Genomic DNA, 15,524 nt, shown 5'->3' with positions numbered 1-15,524 from the left:
AACGGTGTGAGTGAAGGTTTTATTCCACAGAAATACCCAACCCCTCACATCAAGATGGAATCACAAAACGAATGTTGGTTGGGAAGAAAAGTCCTGCTAATTTTGAGTATTTGTGAGTACAGTTAATGCAGGCATGTGAGTGAGAGAGTGAGATGTGTATTAAATCTCCTCTGATAATCTTTAACCAGCTCTAAAGACAAATGACCTGGAACTGCACAGTTTCACCTTGACATACAGGGCGGATTGAGAAGCCAGCTGAAAGTGGTACTCTGTGTGTGTGTGTGTGTGTGTGTGTGTGTGTGTGTGTGTGTGTGTGTGTGTGTGTGTGTGTGTGTGTGTGTGTGTGTGTGTGTGTGTGTGTTTTCTGTGTGTATGTGTAACACTGATTAGCAGTTAATGCCGCGTTTGGGGCATTGAGTCACAAACCTTTCTGAAGTAAACCGGTCCAGTCTTTCAGCCTCTCCACACCATGGCACTCGTGGATTTTCAGACTTTGGCTTTTTCCTCCAACAATCATCCATCCAACAGACATGTAACCGTGCGTCTTGAATGCTGTTTTCGCATCTACTAGGTCCCAACCTATTTCTGATAGTTGTGTTGCAGCGTGACGGTTACGTCTTTAAACAGTGACGAGGGAAAGTGGTCGAGGTCATGGGGAAGTTGGAGAGCGTCTGTTGGATTGTTGTGGAGTTTTCCTGCAGGATTCTCGGTGTTTCTACGGCAACAGGTAGGAAATAAGCACAAACAAAAACAAAAGAATACAAAAAATAAATCACAAATTGTTTCAGCATGAGTGGGATTTGGTTTAATGCTTAAACAGGCAGACGCAGAACAGACTCCATCTGTTAAGTTCTGCAGACAGAGAATAAAACAAATCCAAAAAATACCAAACAGGACTTGAAATTCAACTTATGTTTTGGAAGGAGTTTTATTTATGAACTAAATCTGTTATGAAGTGTTGCAGCCTGTTGTTTTAAAGCTGATTTATGCCTCTTTGTCTGTGATGAATTAGCTTTTGTCACCCGGGATCTGTAATTTTTTTAAGCTGTCATGCATGGGAAGGGGGTTATCCAGCTGGTCTTTTTAAAAATATTTCACAAACCCAAGATGTTGAAAGGTCAGATTATGATGCGTGCCAACTGTATATCCGACCTGGAAGAACATAAAATCACGTCTTTTCTGATAAATAGTATATATCATAAGCATTACCTCTCCAGTGTTGTCCCTCCTCCTGCGTTTTCCTTGTGCACACAGGGACACGTCGCACGCAGCTCTCTTCTCCACATTAAATCATAACTGGGGGGGATTGCTCTCTTGTTGTAGCCTGTTTTTAAAAAATGTGGGACCCCCCCACTTTAATTCAAACAGCTGCAGACACTGAACATTTACCCAGAGACATGTGCCTCACATCACACCAAAACCGAGTCTGTGCATCCAGCTGGGTTACTGAGCTTATGTGAGCACAAGCTGTGGTACGTTCACACTTACAGGAGCTTTAAGTGCATTGTTTCTATACGTGTGTGTGTGTGTGTGTGTGTGTGTGTGTGTGTGTGTGTGTGTGTGTGTGTGTGTGTATGTTTATGGGATGTCTACGTGTGCGTCTGTCTGCATGTCTGCGTCGGCCTGTCTGCCCCTGTGTGTGTTCTGCACACAGACCAACATGCTGCGAGGCACGAGCGTGTATATGTTAAGATCCAGCCGGTCTATATGCAGCGTTAATTCCTCTCACACGCCATAAACTAGCAGAAACCTTTAAGCTACACTCTCCTTGATTTCCCTCTGGTGTAGATGTTTATCTTTGAGATTCTTCTAAGCAGGACAGAAAAATGGCTTCCATGTGTTTAAGTGGCAATCACCACTTCATCATGTTTACCTCTTTTATACGTCACAGGTTAATTAAACAGGCTTTTCTTTATATTTGTTGTCATCTCTTTTTCTATTGTTCCATCCGGTGTTACATGTGTGCTGTCAGCACTTACTTTAAATCTGCCTACCGTCCTACTTTCTAGCAGCTTGTTAGCTTAGCTTAGATTAGCTTAAAAACTGAAAATAGAGAAGATGAGCTCGACTGGATCTGTCCGACGTCATTCAAGATGACGATTTTTCAGTGATATTTATGGTCTCGGTCTTGTCTTGGTCTCGCCCTGCCTTGGTCTTGGTCTTAACTCCGTCTCGATCCCTAAATGTCTCGGTCTTGTCTCGGTCTCAGGGCCCTCTGGTCTTGGTTATGTCTCGGTCTCGGTTAGTCCGGTCTTGACACTAGCTCTCACAGAAAATGCTGATTGTCCAAAAGCAGAAAGGTCACCTCTTTCTGATGACCTGAATTGAATTTTTAGTTCAATTGATTTATTGATCGCTGTCGTGGTATATGGAACGTTTAAACTAATATAATAATGCTTCTTGATTTAATGTAACCACTAGCTTTAATTGAATAAAACCACTTCATACATCTCTATCATTTGTCCTGGCTTCTTCCATCACAGAGTGGTCAGAGGTGAAGGGCAGAAGGGATTCAGTAAAAATAGATCTTACAGAAAAACATAAATAAATCAACAGTCCTCATTGCAGCTGTGCATCTCTGTGCCTTCATTACATAAAATATATTTAGATAAAAGAATAAAAATAATATTGTCCTGTGTGATTAATTAAGTCTAAAGGAAGCTCTACCAATAAACCTTGACGTCAAGTGACCTCTTCATCCATAAATACTAAGGCTTCTAAAAAGGAAATGTTTCTGCTCTAGAAGTCAGAAATAGAAAGTCTTCACTGTAGGGCTGGACAAAAATCTCAATATTTTTTTAGCTGGATGATGATACACGACATACATGGCAGAATTTTCTTTCTTTGAAGGAAGAACAAAAACAAAGTCACTTCTAATGCCAAACGTCACACAGGCACTTTTGTAAACAGCCTGCTGCACAATGTCATCATGGTAATGAAAAATGACTTGAAAATACACTCCCCGTAAAATAAAATACTAAGATAAAATGATTTTTAAATAATGTCACAGAGCTGTGTATTTTGTTATTTAGGCGGTTTTTGACTTTCACTCAGACATTGAGAGGAGAAATAGGTGAACTTGCGGCTCTACTGAAGAAACATATGACGTTATTTTACAGCAACATAAACTATATCGATATAAATTATATCGTCTTACCTTATATCTTGTTTGGAAATATATTGATATATCGTAAAAACTTGATATATTTCCCAGCCCTACTTTATTGTATTATGAGACTTAGACTTAGACTTTCTTTATTGTCATTCAAACTTGTACTTTACAGTGCAGATAAGAACGAAATTTCGTCGCATTTGGCTCGTTGTAGTGCAGGATAAAAAAACAGCAGCAAGCATTTACATAGAAAAATAAGGTGCAGATATAAATAGATGTAAAAAAGAAAAGCTATGGGTAAAAATTACTATACAGATAAATATATTGCACGTTTGTGATGTATGTTGTATTGTATTTTACAGTCCAGTTAGGTAGTCCTGTGTGGGGGTTTGAGGGGGAATGGAGGGATTATTTTTTCATGTTCAAGAGTCTTATGGCCTGTGGGAAGAAGCTGTTACAGAACCTGGAAGTTCTGCTTCGGAGGCTGCTGAACCCCTGTATACAAAGTACAATAAAGTTAAGATATGTTACCTCTTTAGTGCAGGACGTTCAGGCATCCTCGTTCACACATAAAGACGTGCTTTCAATCAACAAAGGTATATTTGGCCATTTTGCCTTCTTTGGATGGGAGAGCTGAAGAGAGACAGGAAATGTTGAGATGCAGCGATGGGCTGAGGCTGCTGTGATGAGGACTATAGACCTCTGTAGTCTCACACATAGTGGGTGTGTGACATAACGGCTAGGCTATCCAGCGTCCCCAGCTTTTCAAGTAATAAAAAGATGTAGATATTGCACAGCTTAAAATACAGTGCATAGCAGATCAGAATATATTGAGTAACATGCAGACATATAAACTGTATGTTGCACTGAATGAAAAGATACTGCACTGTGTGTGTCTGTGTGTGTGTTGGTGATGTGAGGTCTGTGATTTGTTACATGTCCACTTAATTAATTTTACCAGCCTGCCAGCAGTGATACCATAATTACATGCATGAGAAAGCCATTACTAAAATTTTGTAAAGACGATGGAAACAATTACGGCCATTAAAGCGTTCCTCTGACATCTTCATATACCGTGTGTCATCAGTTCAGTACTTCAGTTCCCCGGAGTGCGGGTGACTTCAGGTCAGCTCCAGTCACTTTTTGAAGCATGATGAGAGGACGATGGTTTCCAGCCAGGACTTAAATTAGTCACGCACAACTGCCTCAAACATCACAGCAACAAGAACGACCAAAGCATGAATTTAATAACGACATCCTTTAAAGCAATCAGACCAGGTCACAGGAATAAGATGCAACACAAGATTTTAAAAGGTTCAACTCAATCACCAAAGTTAAGATCACTGTAACTTCTTCTGGAAATACCTGCCTTCAAATAACATTATAAAACTGAACCAAGCCTGACACCTGGTGGACGATCTGCTCACTGTTCTCTCCCAGAGTAAAGAAAGGTAACTTATCTTTGTTTGTTTGTTTGTCAGTGCTGTGTGCTGTAGGAGTGGAAACCCTGCAAGTAGGAGAATTCAGCAGCCTCGGCATCTACTTACTGTAAGTGTGATTATAATCTGACTCTGATTTGAAGTTATGTCTTTAGTCAATGTCTATAATTCTGAATCTTTATCCTTTTGTCTTCTGTCTTTTTTTATTTACTTTTTTCAGATTTTAATTTCTTTATTTCTAACATTTTATAAAAAGCTATACCATCTTTCATTCATAAAATCTGGTTTGGTATTTAAACAAGGAAGGAAGTAGTACATTTGTTGTGAAGCCTTGATAACCATGGTAACAATAAATTATACCAAACAACTCACTATAGTTAAAAACTAAATGCTCACTATAAAAAAATAAAAATAAATGTTCCCCTTTAAGGATGCACTCCAGTCTGTGGGAAAAATCCACAAGGGTCCGATGGAAACGTTTCAAACACAAAATGGTGTAATCCAGGTTTTAAAAAAAGGTCCTAAGAAATGCATTTCTAATAATAACAATACTAATTATAATACAAAAAGGAAAATAAAGATATCCAAAAAGAATCAACCTCACTAGTCCTAATCGTCCGAATATTAAGGTTCTTTAAGTCTGGACTTGAGAGTTCCCCTTAAATGAGCTCAATAGTTACTGTCATCCAAATCACAGATCTCCTTTTCCTTCTCATGTGGAGGAGGACATATCATAAACAGGAGCTTCTCACAGAGCTCCTCTGGCCTCTTCACACGACGCCCCCTGCACACCTGTGTCAACCTGGGCTGATGCAGCTCACCTGAACAGTCTTGACTGCAAACTAAACATGACATCACACAGACACGTGGTTGACAGGGACAGAGACAACTGAGCCTTTCTCAAAACACTCCCTTCTCCTTCTCCCTGCACACTTCCACTCAGTTTGCATGTTCTGGTGAAAGGTCCGCCACATTGACTGCTGTCCCAAACCTCTGAGGGAGGAGTGAGAGTGGGTTGTTAAACCCTAAAATCAAAAAATGTTTTCATCATAATCAGGATCTAGTTGACAATTTTCTAGTCTTGAAAACGGTATGTGGTTTTGTTGACTGTGAAGTGTTTTATACAGAGACTAACAGAAACTATAATCATCTTGTAAACAGCAGTTTAAAACCACAAGATGTTAAACCACCAAATATGTCATTTTTTTAATTGTATTGTGGAGGCATTTTAAAGAGTCTGCCTTAACTTAAAAACATGGACAATGTCTGTGGGAGTGAGGCGAGTTCATGTCAAAGCTTGCTGCTGTTTTTATCTCCTCCACCTTAACGGTTGGTGCCGCGTTCAGCTGTGGGCGTGTCGTCAGACGTAGTAAACGTCCTGCCCGAGTGCGAGTGTGGAGGGAGCAGTTTGAGAAAGGCCCAACAAGTGGGACAAGAAACCCTGCAGGGATTTATTCATAATCAAACCACCGTTATTTAAAAATCATTTGTCGGGGCGCCCGGGAGCGTAGTGGTTAGAGCGCGCACCCTGTGTATGGAGGCTAGTGGCCGGGTTTGAACCTGACCTGTGGCTCCTTTCCCGCATGTCATTCCCCAAACTCTCTCTCACCCATTGCTGACTCTATCCATTGTCCTATCTCTAAAAAAAAAAAAAGCCCATGATAAATAATTTGTAATCTCCTCTCTAAACATTGTGGCAATGTCACATTGTTGTATTTCTTCAGTCTTTCAAAATTGTATTTACTGTTGTGAATTTTGGTCTTGTGGTTATTTTTTTTTGGGGGCCTCTGTACAACATAACCAGAAGGATATCCACAACCCCTTGTGTTCATAGTCATACACCTTCTGTTTACACCTATATGAAGTAGGCTGAATGTATGTAAGGAGCTCAAGGTTTATACAGTTGAGCTGAGTATTACAGACTCTCCTGTTTGGATTTAAATCACAAAAGCATTCCTGACTCCAACCTACTTAAAAGTAAACCTGAGCCACAAACAAACCTCTTTGGATGTAATATGGTAAGGAATGTGTAACGCACTAAAGTAAGGAGATGTGAGGAGGAGATGTCTGGAAGGAGTCAGAGAGATGGAGCGAGGTGCAGAGGGCAAAGAGGAGACGACTCCTTCACTCCTTCCTCTTATCATCTCATGAAGCTCACATCCAAACTCCCACAGAGCGACAGGAAAAAACATCTCCCAGAGGAGACCCAGAGATGTGTGACTGTTTACTCTGAGAGTTCACACAAATTCAGATGAACGCTACACTCACAAACACACAAACAAAAAACGCACAACTCAGAGATAACTCTCCAGAGAGAGGGCAGCGCAGTCCTCTGGTTATTTATTTTTCTGGATCACTGGATGAGATGGTTATCAGATTATGTAAACAGAGGGGGCATCTACTGCAGCAACAACCGGGCAAAGAAAAAACCCTCTCGAGTTTCCTCCTTCTACCCACATTTTCCACATTAAGGGAATTCAACCTTCACCCACAGCTCTTAATAAAATACACAGAAGCTGACATATTTACACAAAGTTTACAGAATTTAGAAACAGACTTTATCACTTTCATCTGACTCTGAACTTGTTTCTCCTCCAGCGTGTCGTCTGTTGGCATCATGTTGTTCGAGCTGGCCTATTTCCTGGATACTCTTCTGTTCATGTGTTTGCCGTGAGTACACAACACTCATCACAACATCTGCAGCATGACTGCATGGAGGGATGTTCACGAACAGAAGCTATAATTGTCAACATTTGTTTTTAACAAACTGTGAACTTTGTCAGGTGCAAATCAGGTCCCAAACTTTGATCCAAAGATGGATTTGATTTGTATAAACAGCCTATGTAGCCTCTAGTTTTCAAAGTGAATGCAGATGTGCCTTTATTCTGCATTCTTTGTTTTGGCCAGCAGGGGGCGCGTCACCACTGGATGCAAAGAGATGCCAATTGTTTAAAACCAGATGAGCAAATGACTCCACTTCTCAGTAGATCTATCAAGTAGTCAGTGTTCCTGATGGGTTTATGGACTCTATCACTAGTTACAAGTCTTCTTTAAAACAGACAGATGATTAAAACAAAAATCAGTCACATTTGGAGTAAAGAGGACAATGCAGGGTGTTCATTCAGGTTTGAAACCTGTGATTTAGGAAAGGCTAACTTAGCTGACTAATCAAGATAAGGACATCAAGATGAATATCCACCATGTTGTTCAAAAATGTTCACTTCTGTTTCCAAAAATAACACAAAGATGTTGACATTTAAAATGCAGAATTTGAGGTTTCGAAGGACGGATCACAAACCAAATTGTGACGACACGGCAATACAGCGACTTTCTTTTTACAGTGAGAAACATAAAACTCACATGGTTTAATCAAAAATTGCATTAAAAAGAGTTTTTTGCTTCTAAGTTGTATAAAGGTGTGGGTGAAATAGATTTTAATGTGAACCCTGGCTTTGTGATGTGGTGAAAGCATTTCTATGTGTTCTTGTTTCTCCTCTCCAGCTGTCCTCCAGACTGGCAGATCTTTGTGCTGTGGGGGAAGATGGCTCACGTCGGAGGCTTCCATAAGTTCCTCTACTACTCCATAATGTCAGTGGTCTGTTTCCTGCACCCCGTGCTGGTGTGGCATGCCGTCATCCCAGGTGAAATAATGCCTTCTGGTCCAGTATTGATAATTACACAACAGATAGTTCAAACCAAGTCCAGTGGCGATTCTGGAGTCTGCAGGGGCCTGAGGAAAAAATGTACAGGGGGCCCCTCCAAACAGCACAACACAATTTTTTAGTGGAAGTTAAGCTATAAAAGTGTCTCTCCCCCATATTCATTCAGTCATTTAGTATTATATGAGTGAGTGCTGTCAGATGGGGTCACTTAGGGGGGGGTTTCCTACTGTCATTGCAAACTTTGAACCTTTTGAGACACTGCTTTGGTTTAAAGTTTGTCAGCCCTCGGGGCCCCATACTGGCCTGGGGCCCCAAGCAGTTGCCTGCCTTTCCTGTTGACAAGCAGCGCCTCTGACCAAGTAAATTGATTGGACAAGATGAGGGCTGATAAAAAAGTTCAAAATCAGCCTTTCTTACAATATGTGACGCCTTTCCGGACGTGTTTTAATACATTTAAACTAATCAAGTTGATACCTCAGAATCACACATGCCAAAAAAGAAACAGGTAATTTGTCACTGACTGCATGATAAATCAAAATGTTCAGATATTTATACACAAAAAAACAGCTGGTCATGATAGATGTGGGCACACACACATATCAGCAAGTCATTTTGTGTAACTAGTTGTGCCTGTGTAGAAAAAGGTATGTGTTACACTGTATGTAAGCAATATCCCACTGAGGTTGAGTCATTGTACAGAACGTCAGCATGGCTGTGTTTAGCTTCAGCAAAGCCGTCCTGATATTCAGTACAGCAGCACTCACTATTATGTGATGTTTCTTAAAGTTGTTGTGTTTCATTTCCAGCAGCAGACAGTCTGACTTATAGGAGTAGATATTACAGGTGTAGATGATGAACATTATGATGACAGCTGTGATTTATTTAACTCGTGAAATAATCCATGACAGTCAGACAGTGACAGGGCTGAACAGCACCGGGGTCGAAGAGCCAAAGCAGCTACAAGGAATGCAGCAGTGTAATATTTGCAGCTGTGCTTTTCCAACTCCATCATGTCTCCAAATGTCTTCTGTGTAAAAAGGTAAAAAGAGAATAGAAATAAAATAGTGTTTCTGATTGCAGGGACAATGCTTCTGGTGACGGCCTCTTTCAACTTCATTCTGAGCAAGAAAACGAAGAACAAGTGTGCCAAAAGGTCACAGGAGAATCACAGCGACCAAGTCCCGACCACGGTGTGTGTGACGGAGGGAGCAGCCACAGACGCGACCTCTTTCTCATTCTTCCACATGATGACGGGGAGGAAAGGAGGAGGACCGGCTCTCGCGACCAGAGGCCGCTGCCTCGGCCCGGCAGAGAGAGAAGAGAGCGCGCAGGCCATGCTGGAGCTGCAGCAGACGACGGCACCTAAAGACTCAGACAGAGAGAGGAGGCGGTGGAAGGAGAGGGGACTGGCGTGCTTCAGAGGGAGGGAGGAGCCGGTGGAGAGAGAGATGGAGGAGATGGACGGATACTGTGAGCCAGAGGCAGACACCACCTCAGACACTGCGCCTATGATTTCTGCCTGAACGTTTCTCTGCTTCTTACCAACATCACATAAAGGAAAGTGTGTGAAATGTCCTCATACCTCTCACTGGTGCTACCTCAGGGTGGACTTAAAGCTGAAAAGACATTTATAGAACATTTAACCAGACAAATTGAGATTTTTGATCATTTTTAAATGTGTTGAGAAATAAGGTTCTGTATCTTTTTATGTAATTGCACAACAGAAATATGAAGATTATTAGATTTTGGAAGTAAATTTTCTACTGATTTTTATATTTTTCTACTCCAAAAAGATCTATTTGTACAAAATAATTCAGAAAAATTAAAGCATTTGTGCCTACATGTGCATGCATGTGGTTGCTTTTAGTCAGATTGCCTGTTCTTCTTCTTTTTTTTTTTTTTTTATGCAAAGCCGGCACTGATTGACAAGCAGACAGTGAATGCAGAGGACAATCCAATCCAGTTACGGCTGCATGCATTATTCATGAGGCGATAAATTAGATCAACTGTTTCACTCGTTCAGCGTCAGAGGAAATCAAATGTGTGGCTGAGAGAAGTAGGCATTGGAGCCCGGTGCAGGTGCTTGTGTTAGCCACATTCAAGTCTCCTCTTTTGTGCGTTTGTCGTGTGAGAGCGGTGACCATGGAAACGAAGCTCGGGGAGGAGTGCTCATGTATTATGGTGATGAGAAAAGGAAGATCAGATCACCCACCATAGACCTACGTTTCAAGGGGAAAAGCACATCAAAAATGTAAAATATGCACAAATAATCAATTCATATTGTGCAATTACACATTGATCATGTTTATAAGGTGTTTTTTTTAAGAGTCCAGCTCTTTAAATCACCTTAAAATTAACATATTTGTGATAAGAAAAAACCCTGCATTTGCATTTGTTTTTCCTTTTTTTTTATCATGTGACCAAGAAAACACTTCTCCATACAGACAATCCTCTTTTGTTCATGTTGTAAATCAATACTGTTTTCTGTCAACACACACACACACACACACACACACACACACACACACACACACACACACACACACACACACACACACACACACAGTATTCCTCATTCTTTTGTTCACTGAGCTGCAGATATAAAACTGTATGTAGCCTTAAGAGGCAATCTGTCTGCAGCATCAAAGCTAAAGAGAGAATCAATAGAAGCAGAGAGGCTCATTCATCAGAGGGCACCTCAGTGCGAGCCGGGGTCAGACGGCAGACACGCACATAAATAGCCTTAAGGTTAAACAACTGGGTTATTCTCCATATAGTTGACACACATTAGAATCCCGGCGGCGATGTGGTGTCTTATATTCTTCAGATGCAAGGACATGTGAGTCCTCTGAAGATGTTCTGGTGTTTAATGGGGAGAACAGGGAGTCTTTGTCCACAGTTTTGTTGCTCATTGGGCCATAATCAGGAGCGTATTATCCTCTTCACAAAGATCTCTGGTCGATTAGCACAGTGACCGATTACAAACAAAAGACAGGAAAAGAGCGTCAGTTGTTCCAGTCCACTTCCATAAATGTTCATATCCTCATCCTTCAGAATGAGCTGTTCTCTGTGGGGGGAAGTTGTTCAGCTGCTGGAGCGACTTACTTCCTCTTTATGCAGGTTGAAAATCATAAATCCTATTCATACAGACAGACGGAGAGAGAGAGAGCGAGAGAGAGAGAGACTTCCTACAGTTTGTGTTTCCACCCTACAATAGTTTCCTAGATGGCAGGTCCAGGCTCAAAAACAGGATGGGGGGATAAATCTTATCAGGTCGAATGGGCTTCTTCCTTTAGTGCTGAGATGGAAAAAAACAGGATAGGTGCTTGAGAGGAGGCTGTGCTTAAGAAATGAGATTTTATTATCACTGAATAAGCAAAAGGTACAAAATGTGGAGAGTTTAATATTTATTATGACAATTACTGTTGTTTAAATGACTTTTACTTAAAACACTTTAAACTATTCAAAAAGCACAAATGGACGAGGATATAAAATGAAGCATCGAACAGAAGGAAGAAAAGAACAAAATAAGTAAATAAATGAAGTTATAGTATACACTACTGTAATATATAAGTCAAATCAGCCCTTAAAGAACATTTAAAGTTAGGTTAGTCCTTTACGCCCCTGTCCACAACAGAATAATCAACTATCTAGAATTATGACATAAAACAAAACATTACATTGTCTTTTTTAAACCTCTTTGTCCTGAGTGTTTGTGACCGTTTGTGGTCACTGAAGATGTGAAGGGAGATTCAATAAGGAAGCTCTGTTTGCTGTTTTTTCATGAAGGTGGGATTATAAAATGAGATACAACACAAAAGCTGTTTAAAGCACATAATGCAAAAAAAAAAAAAAACTCAGGTAGTGTACAGAATATAAAACCTTACCAGTTAACACAAAAATTCAATTTAAATCAGTATCGTACTAAATAAGATTAGAGAAATCCTTTAACCACAGAAAACATCTATTAACTAATGTTTCAAGACGTGACATGGGTGTAGTTTCAGAATATTTTGTTCTCAGCGTGCAGCTGTGCAGGAGGAAAATACATTTGAATCTGAATTTTAAAAAAACCAACAACCTTGAGATGCATCATCTCATTTTCAAGGGGTCCTATTTTCAATTTAGTTCTTCTTTCTCTCAGTGTGTGTTTTATATCTGCTTTGATGATGTCCAATTATTCTGTAATTCACTCTGTCCCTATCTAGTCCAATGCAATTCACTTATATTGCTTGTACACAGTAATATAAAAATGACAAAATTAGATTTCCAAGATACAAAATTGGACGTTTAATTGCATCCAAAGAAAACAATCCAACATAACCTTACTTAAGTTTTCCTGCAAATTGTTCGTCAAACTAACAAAGTCGGTTAAACAGGTTTTTTCTGAGATGATCATTTGTTTCTTTCTTTGTGTCGTTAAAAGATTTAAAGACCCTTCAGAGGTTTATAAGGACGAGGAGGAGCAGCAGCTCTGAGAGGCACCTTGATCCCTCAGGAGGAGAGGGAGAGGTAATATACAACCATGGCTCTGTTCGCCCCGCCCTTCCTCAACGCTGATTGGCCGAGACGTGTCAGCGCTGATTGCTACTGGATCGTCCGGTTGTCAGTTTTATCTTCCAGCTCTGAATACCGCTCGGCCGGGGAGGCATGAAGACTGGAAGATAAACGGGATACATCGCTGCTGGATACACGGAAGAAGAGCACGAGAGGACGCTCTCTGATATGGTAAGAATCAAACTGAACACATTTACAAAATGTGTTTTTTAAGATCAAGAAGCGAAGAACTTAAGCGAGGGAATCATGCGTATTAACACTGAAATCAACACAATGCCTTGGTAACTAGATGTTTGAAGTTGGTTTCTAACGGTGTATGAGTGTTGTGTATTGAGGGATGTTGATGCAGTTGTGACCGGGTTGTAAACTTTTATTTTTCGTGCAATTTAACCTGCTGTACCCCTAAAAAAAAAACTACACGGTCACTGTATAGCTGCGATAGAGGTAGATACATCTTCAGGAGAGGGTTTGCTGTTAAATATATTTATCTTGTTTTCTTTCAATATGAAAAATGGGTTGTGCCACATTTGGGATTGTGCACTCCTGCTGCATTTTTACGCATGGGGATGGATTGTCTTTGGGGCGCAGCTGCCAGATTAGGTGCGATAATTGGATACGAATCTCGCGATGATCAAACCAATTAGCAGACCAAGAAGCAATGGAGCTTCTTTGTCCATGGAGGGCGCTTACACTCAGAGGTACAGCCGCAATTTAGTCACAAGAAAGGAGAAGGGAAGAGAGGGGAAGATTATGTAAATGAGCCCAAATCTGAGCGCTCCCCCCCCCCCACCCCCCTCTCAATAGAGTGACCCCTATCTTCTCTAAGCCTTTGGTCCATCTCCTGTGCAGCCATGTGCAGGGCTGAATAATTCATATTAATGGTGAGAGACAGGGAATCTTTAAGTAATGGAATATTTATGCAGCCATTATTGTGTATGAATATGTATTAGAGATAGACTGACCGTCCCATTATGCGGCCACATTGTCAGCACTTTCCCTGGATGGAAGTGGAGGTGGACACAGGTCATTAAAGGAAGGGAGGGCTACCAATAATTAAAGCTATAACACCAGTAATTAATGCAAACATCTTGGAGTTTTTATGTCTGGCTAGAGGTCTAAAGCTAAGTAGCTGTGTGAATGTAATATGTGCAGCTGTGCAGGAAAAATAATCTGACAAAACAAAGTATGAGCGACCTAAAGTCTGCATATTGTGCTCAGTAAATTGCAGCTCATCTCTGTGAGATCACTTCCCAGTCAGACTGCTGTGGTCTGCAGCGGGCAGTCTGTGTTTCCTGGTTTTTGTGGCGAGGATGTCTGCTCACGCAAGCATTTTTCTTTCTTTCAGTAACTTCTTTTTCAGCTGCAGGAAATGCAAGAGAATGGTATGGACTTGAGCTTGTACCGCTTTAAAGTCTTCTGACTGATCAAAGCGCTTTTAACATCGCAGGTCACACCTACACGTTCACACACTGATGGCAGAGGCTGCTATAATGTCCAGCAATCTATTTTCTGTTTTTTTAACCAGTCCAGTCGTACACATTCACATGCTGCTGATTTATCAGCAGGACAAATCTGGGATTCAGTGACATACCCAAGGTCACTTTGACACGTGCTGCAGGAGCAGGGGATGGAACCCCCGACCTTCTGGTTGAGAGACGACAGACTATATACCGCTCAAAGGCAGCTTTGAACCCCCCCCCCTCAGAATCAGAGCTCAACATCAACCATCAAGTGTTTGAGGAACTGAAGTCAATATCGTTATGACTGTGACTGTAGCGGAGTAAAAGAAAAAAATGGAGCGGGGGAATTCAATTGGTCACATATCATTACAATTAAATTCAAAAGGGCTTTATTGGAATGGGAAACATACGCTTGCATTGCTAGAGCAAAAGTGAAAATCAAAAACAAGATTTAGTACAACCACAGAATAACACAAATGAAATATTAAAGTAACAAAGCTGTGCAGGATTACAGTTTTACAAAAGGTGTATAAATAAAAACAGTGTGTTTGACTTAAAAAATATACTGTACGTTGAAAATGTAACTTTGCTCTTTGAATATATACATATGTGTACGGATAACTTTGGATAAGATGGAAAAAAAACATATTTTTAAAACGTGAAAATAGTGTCAATTTTTTTCCGTTGTTTTCTAGTTTAAACAAAAGTGTATTTACAGCTTTTTGGCCTGTGTTCATGTTCAGTTGTATACAGAGCAGTGCAGATGATGGTGCAGTGATACACGGATACTCACCGTGTTGTTGATTGTGGTTTCGAGCTGTTTGTCGCTCTTTGGCGTTCCCAGCAGCACGCGTAACGTGCTGCAGTGTTTGCACATCCATGCACCTCACACAGCAGGTAGACGAGGTCAGTGTTCTTGAAGTTACATTATTTTTGTGCGTAAGTGTCTCTGATGTCCTGGTACAGCGGACAGGTAGTTAAAAAGTTGCAGTTCTGTTCAGGTGCAGAGTCTGTCTGTGGCGCCGTCTCTCGATGGCGAGACCGTTCTCACTGAGTCTTAACATCGTCAAACATTTCCTCAGTTTGGGATCAGTCACAGCGCGCTCAGGTATTCAGCCACTGTGTAATAATGTTATTACTTTAACTGATAAACCTAATTTTTGTATCACATGATCAAATGATGCACTGCAGCTAAGGGTAAGTAAATACATTTATTCACCTTTTTTCCTGCAGGTGGTGTCAGAGATCATAATCCTTTAAAAGTGAGATGAGAGTCTCTCTGAAGCAGGCTGAG

At 40.8% G+C, this 15,524-nt stretch overlaps 2 protein-coding genes across 2 annotated transcripts in view; both read left to right on the top strand.

Moving 5' to 3' along the window:
* Positions 1-272: 272 nt before the first annotated feature.
* tmem72 (transmembrane protein 72) lies at positions 273-9,994 on the top strand. Its single transcript, XM_061039677.1, has 5 exons — positions 273-727; positions 4,594-4,660; positions 7,150-7,221; positions 8,053-8,192; positions 9,294-9,994. The coding sequence occupies exons 1-5, from the start codon at positions 652-654 to the stop codon at positions 9,734-9,736; spliced, it is 798 nt and encodes a 265-aa protein (XP_060895660.1). The 5' UTR covers positions 273-651; the 3' UTR covers positions 9,737-9,994.
* A 2,747-nt stretch (positions 9,995-12,741) lies between these two features.
* Positions 12,742-15,524, top strand: part of rassf4a (Ras association domain family member 4a) — a 31,583-nt gene continuing 28,800 nt past the window's right edge. Inside the window, exon 1 of the mRNA XM_061039675.1 lies at positions 12,742-12,941. The gene's annotated coding sequence lies outside the window, so the exon portion shown is untranslated. The remainder of the gene's footprint in view (positions 12,942-15,524) is intronic.

This window comes from Labrus mixtus, chromosome 6, assembly GCF_963584025.1.
Source record: "Labrus mixtus chromosome 6, fLabMix1.1, whole genome shotgun sequence".
NCBI lineage: Eukaryota > Metazoa > Chordata > Actinopteri > Labriformes > Labridae > Labrus > Labrus mixtus.
The sequence above is the reverse complement of the archived record's forward strand: the minus strand, read 5'-3'. Positions and strand labels throughout refer to the sequence as shown.

Bases quoted from the DNA above. Each gene is read 5' to 3' on its own strand.
- tmem72 (XM_061039677.1), top strand. From the start codon at position 652: ATGGGGAAGTTGGAGAGCGTCTGTTGGATTGTTGTGGAGTTTTCCTGC. The intron at 728-4,593 runs GTAGGAAATAAG...TTTGTTTGTCAG, and splicing joins CGGTGTTTCTACGGCAACAG to TGCTGTGTGCTGTAGGAGTG. The intron at 4,661-7,149 runs GTAAGTGTGATT...TTTCTCCTCCAG, and splicing joins AGCCTCGGCATCTACTTACT to CGTGTCGTCTGTTGGCATCA.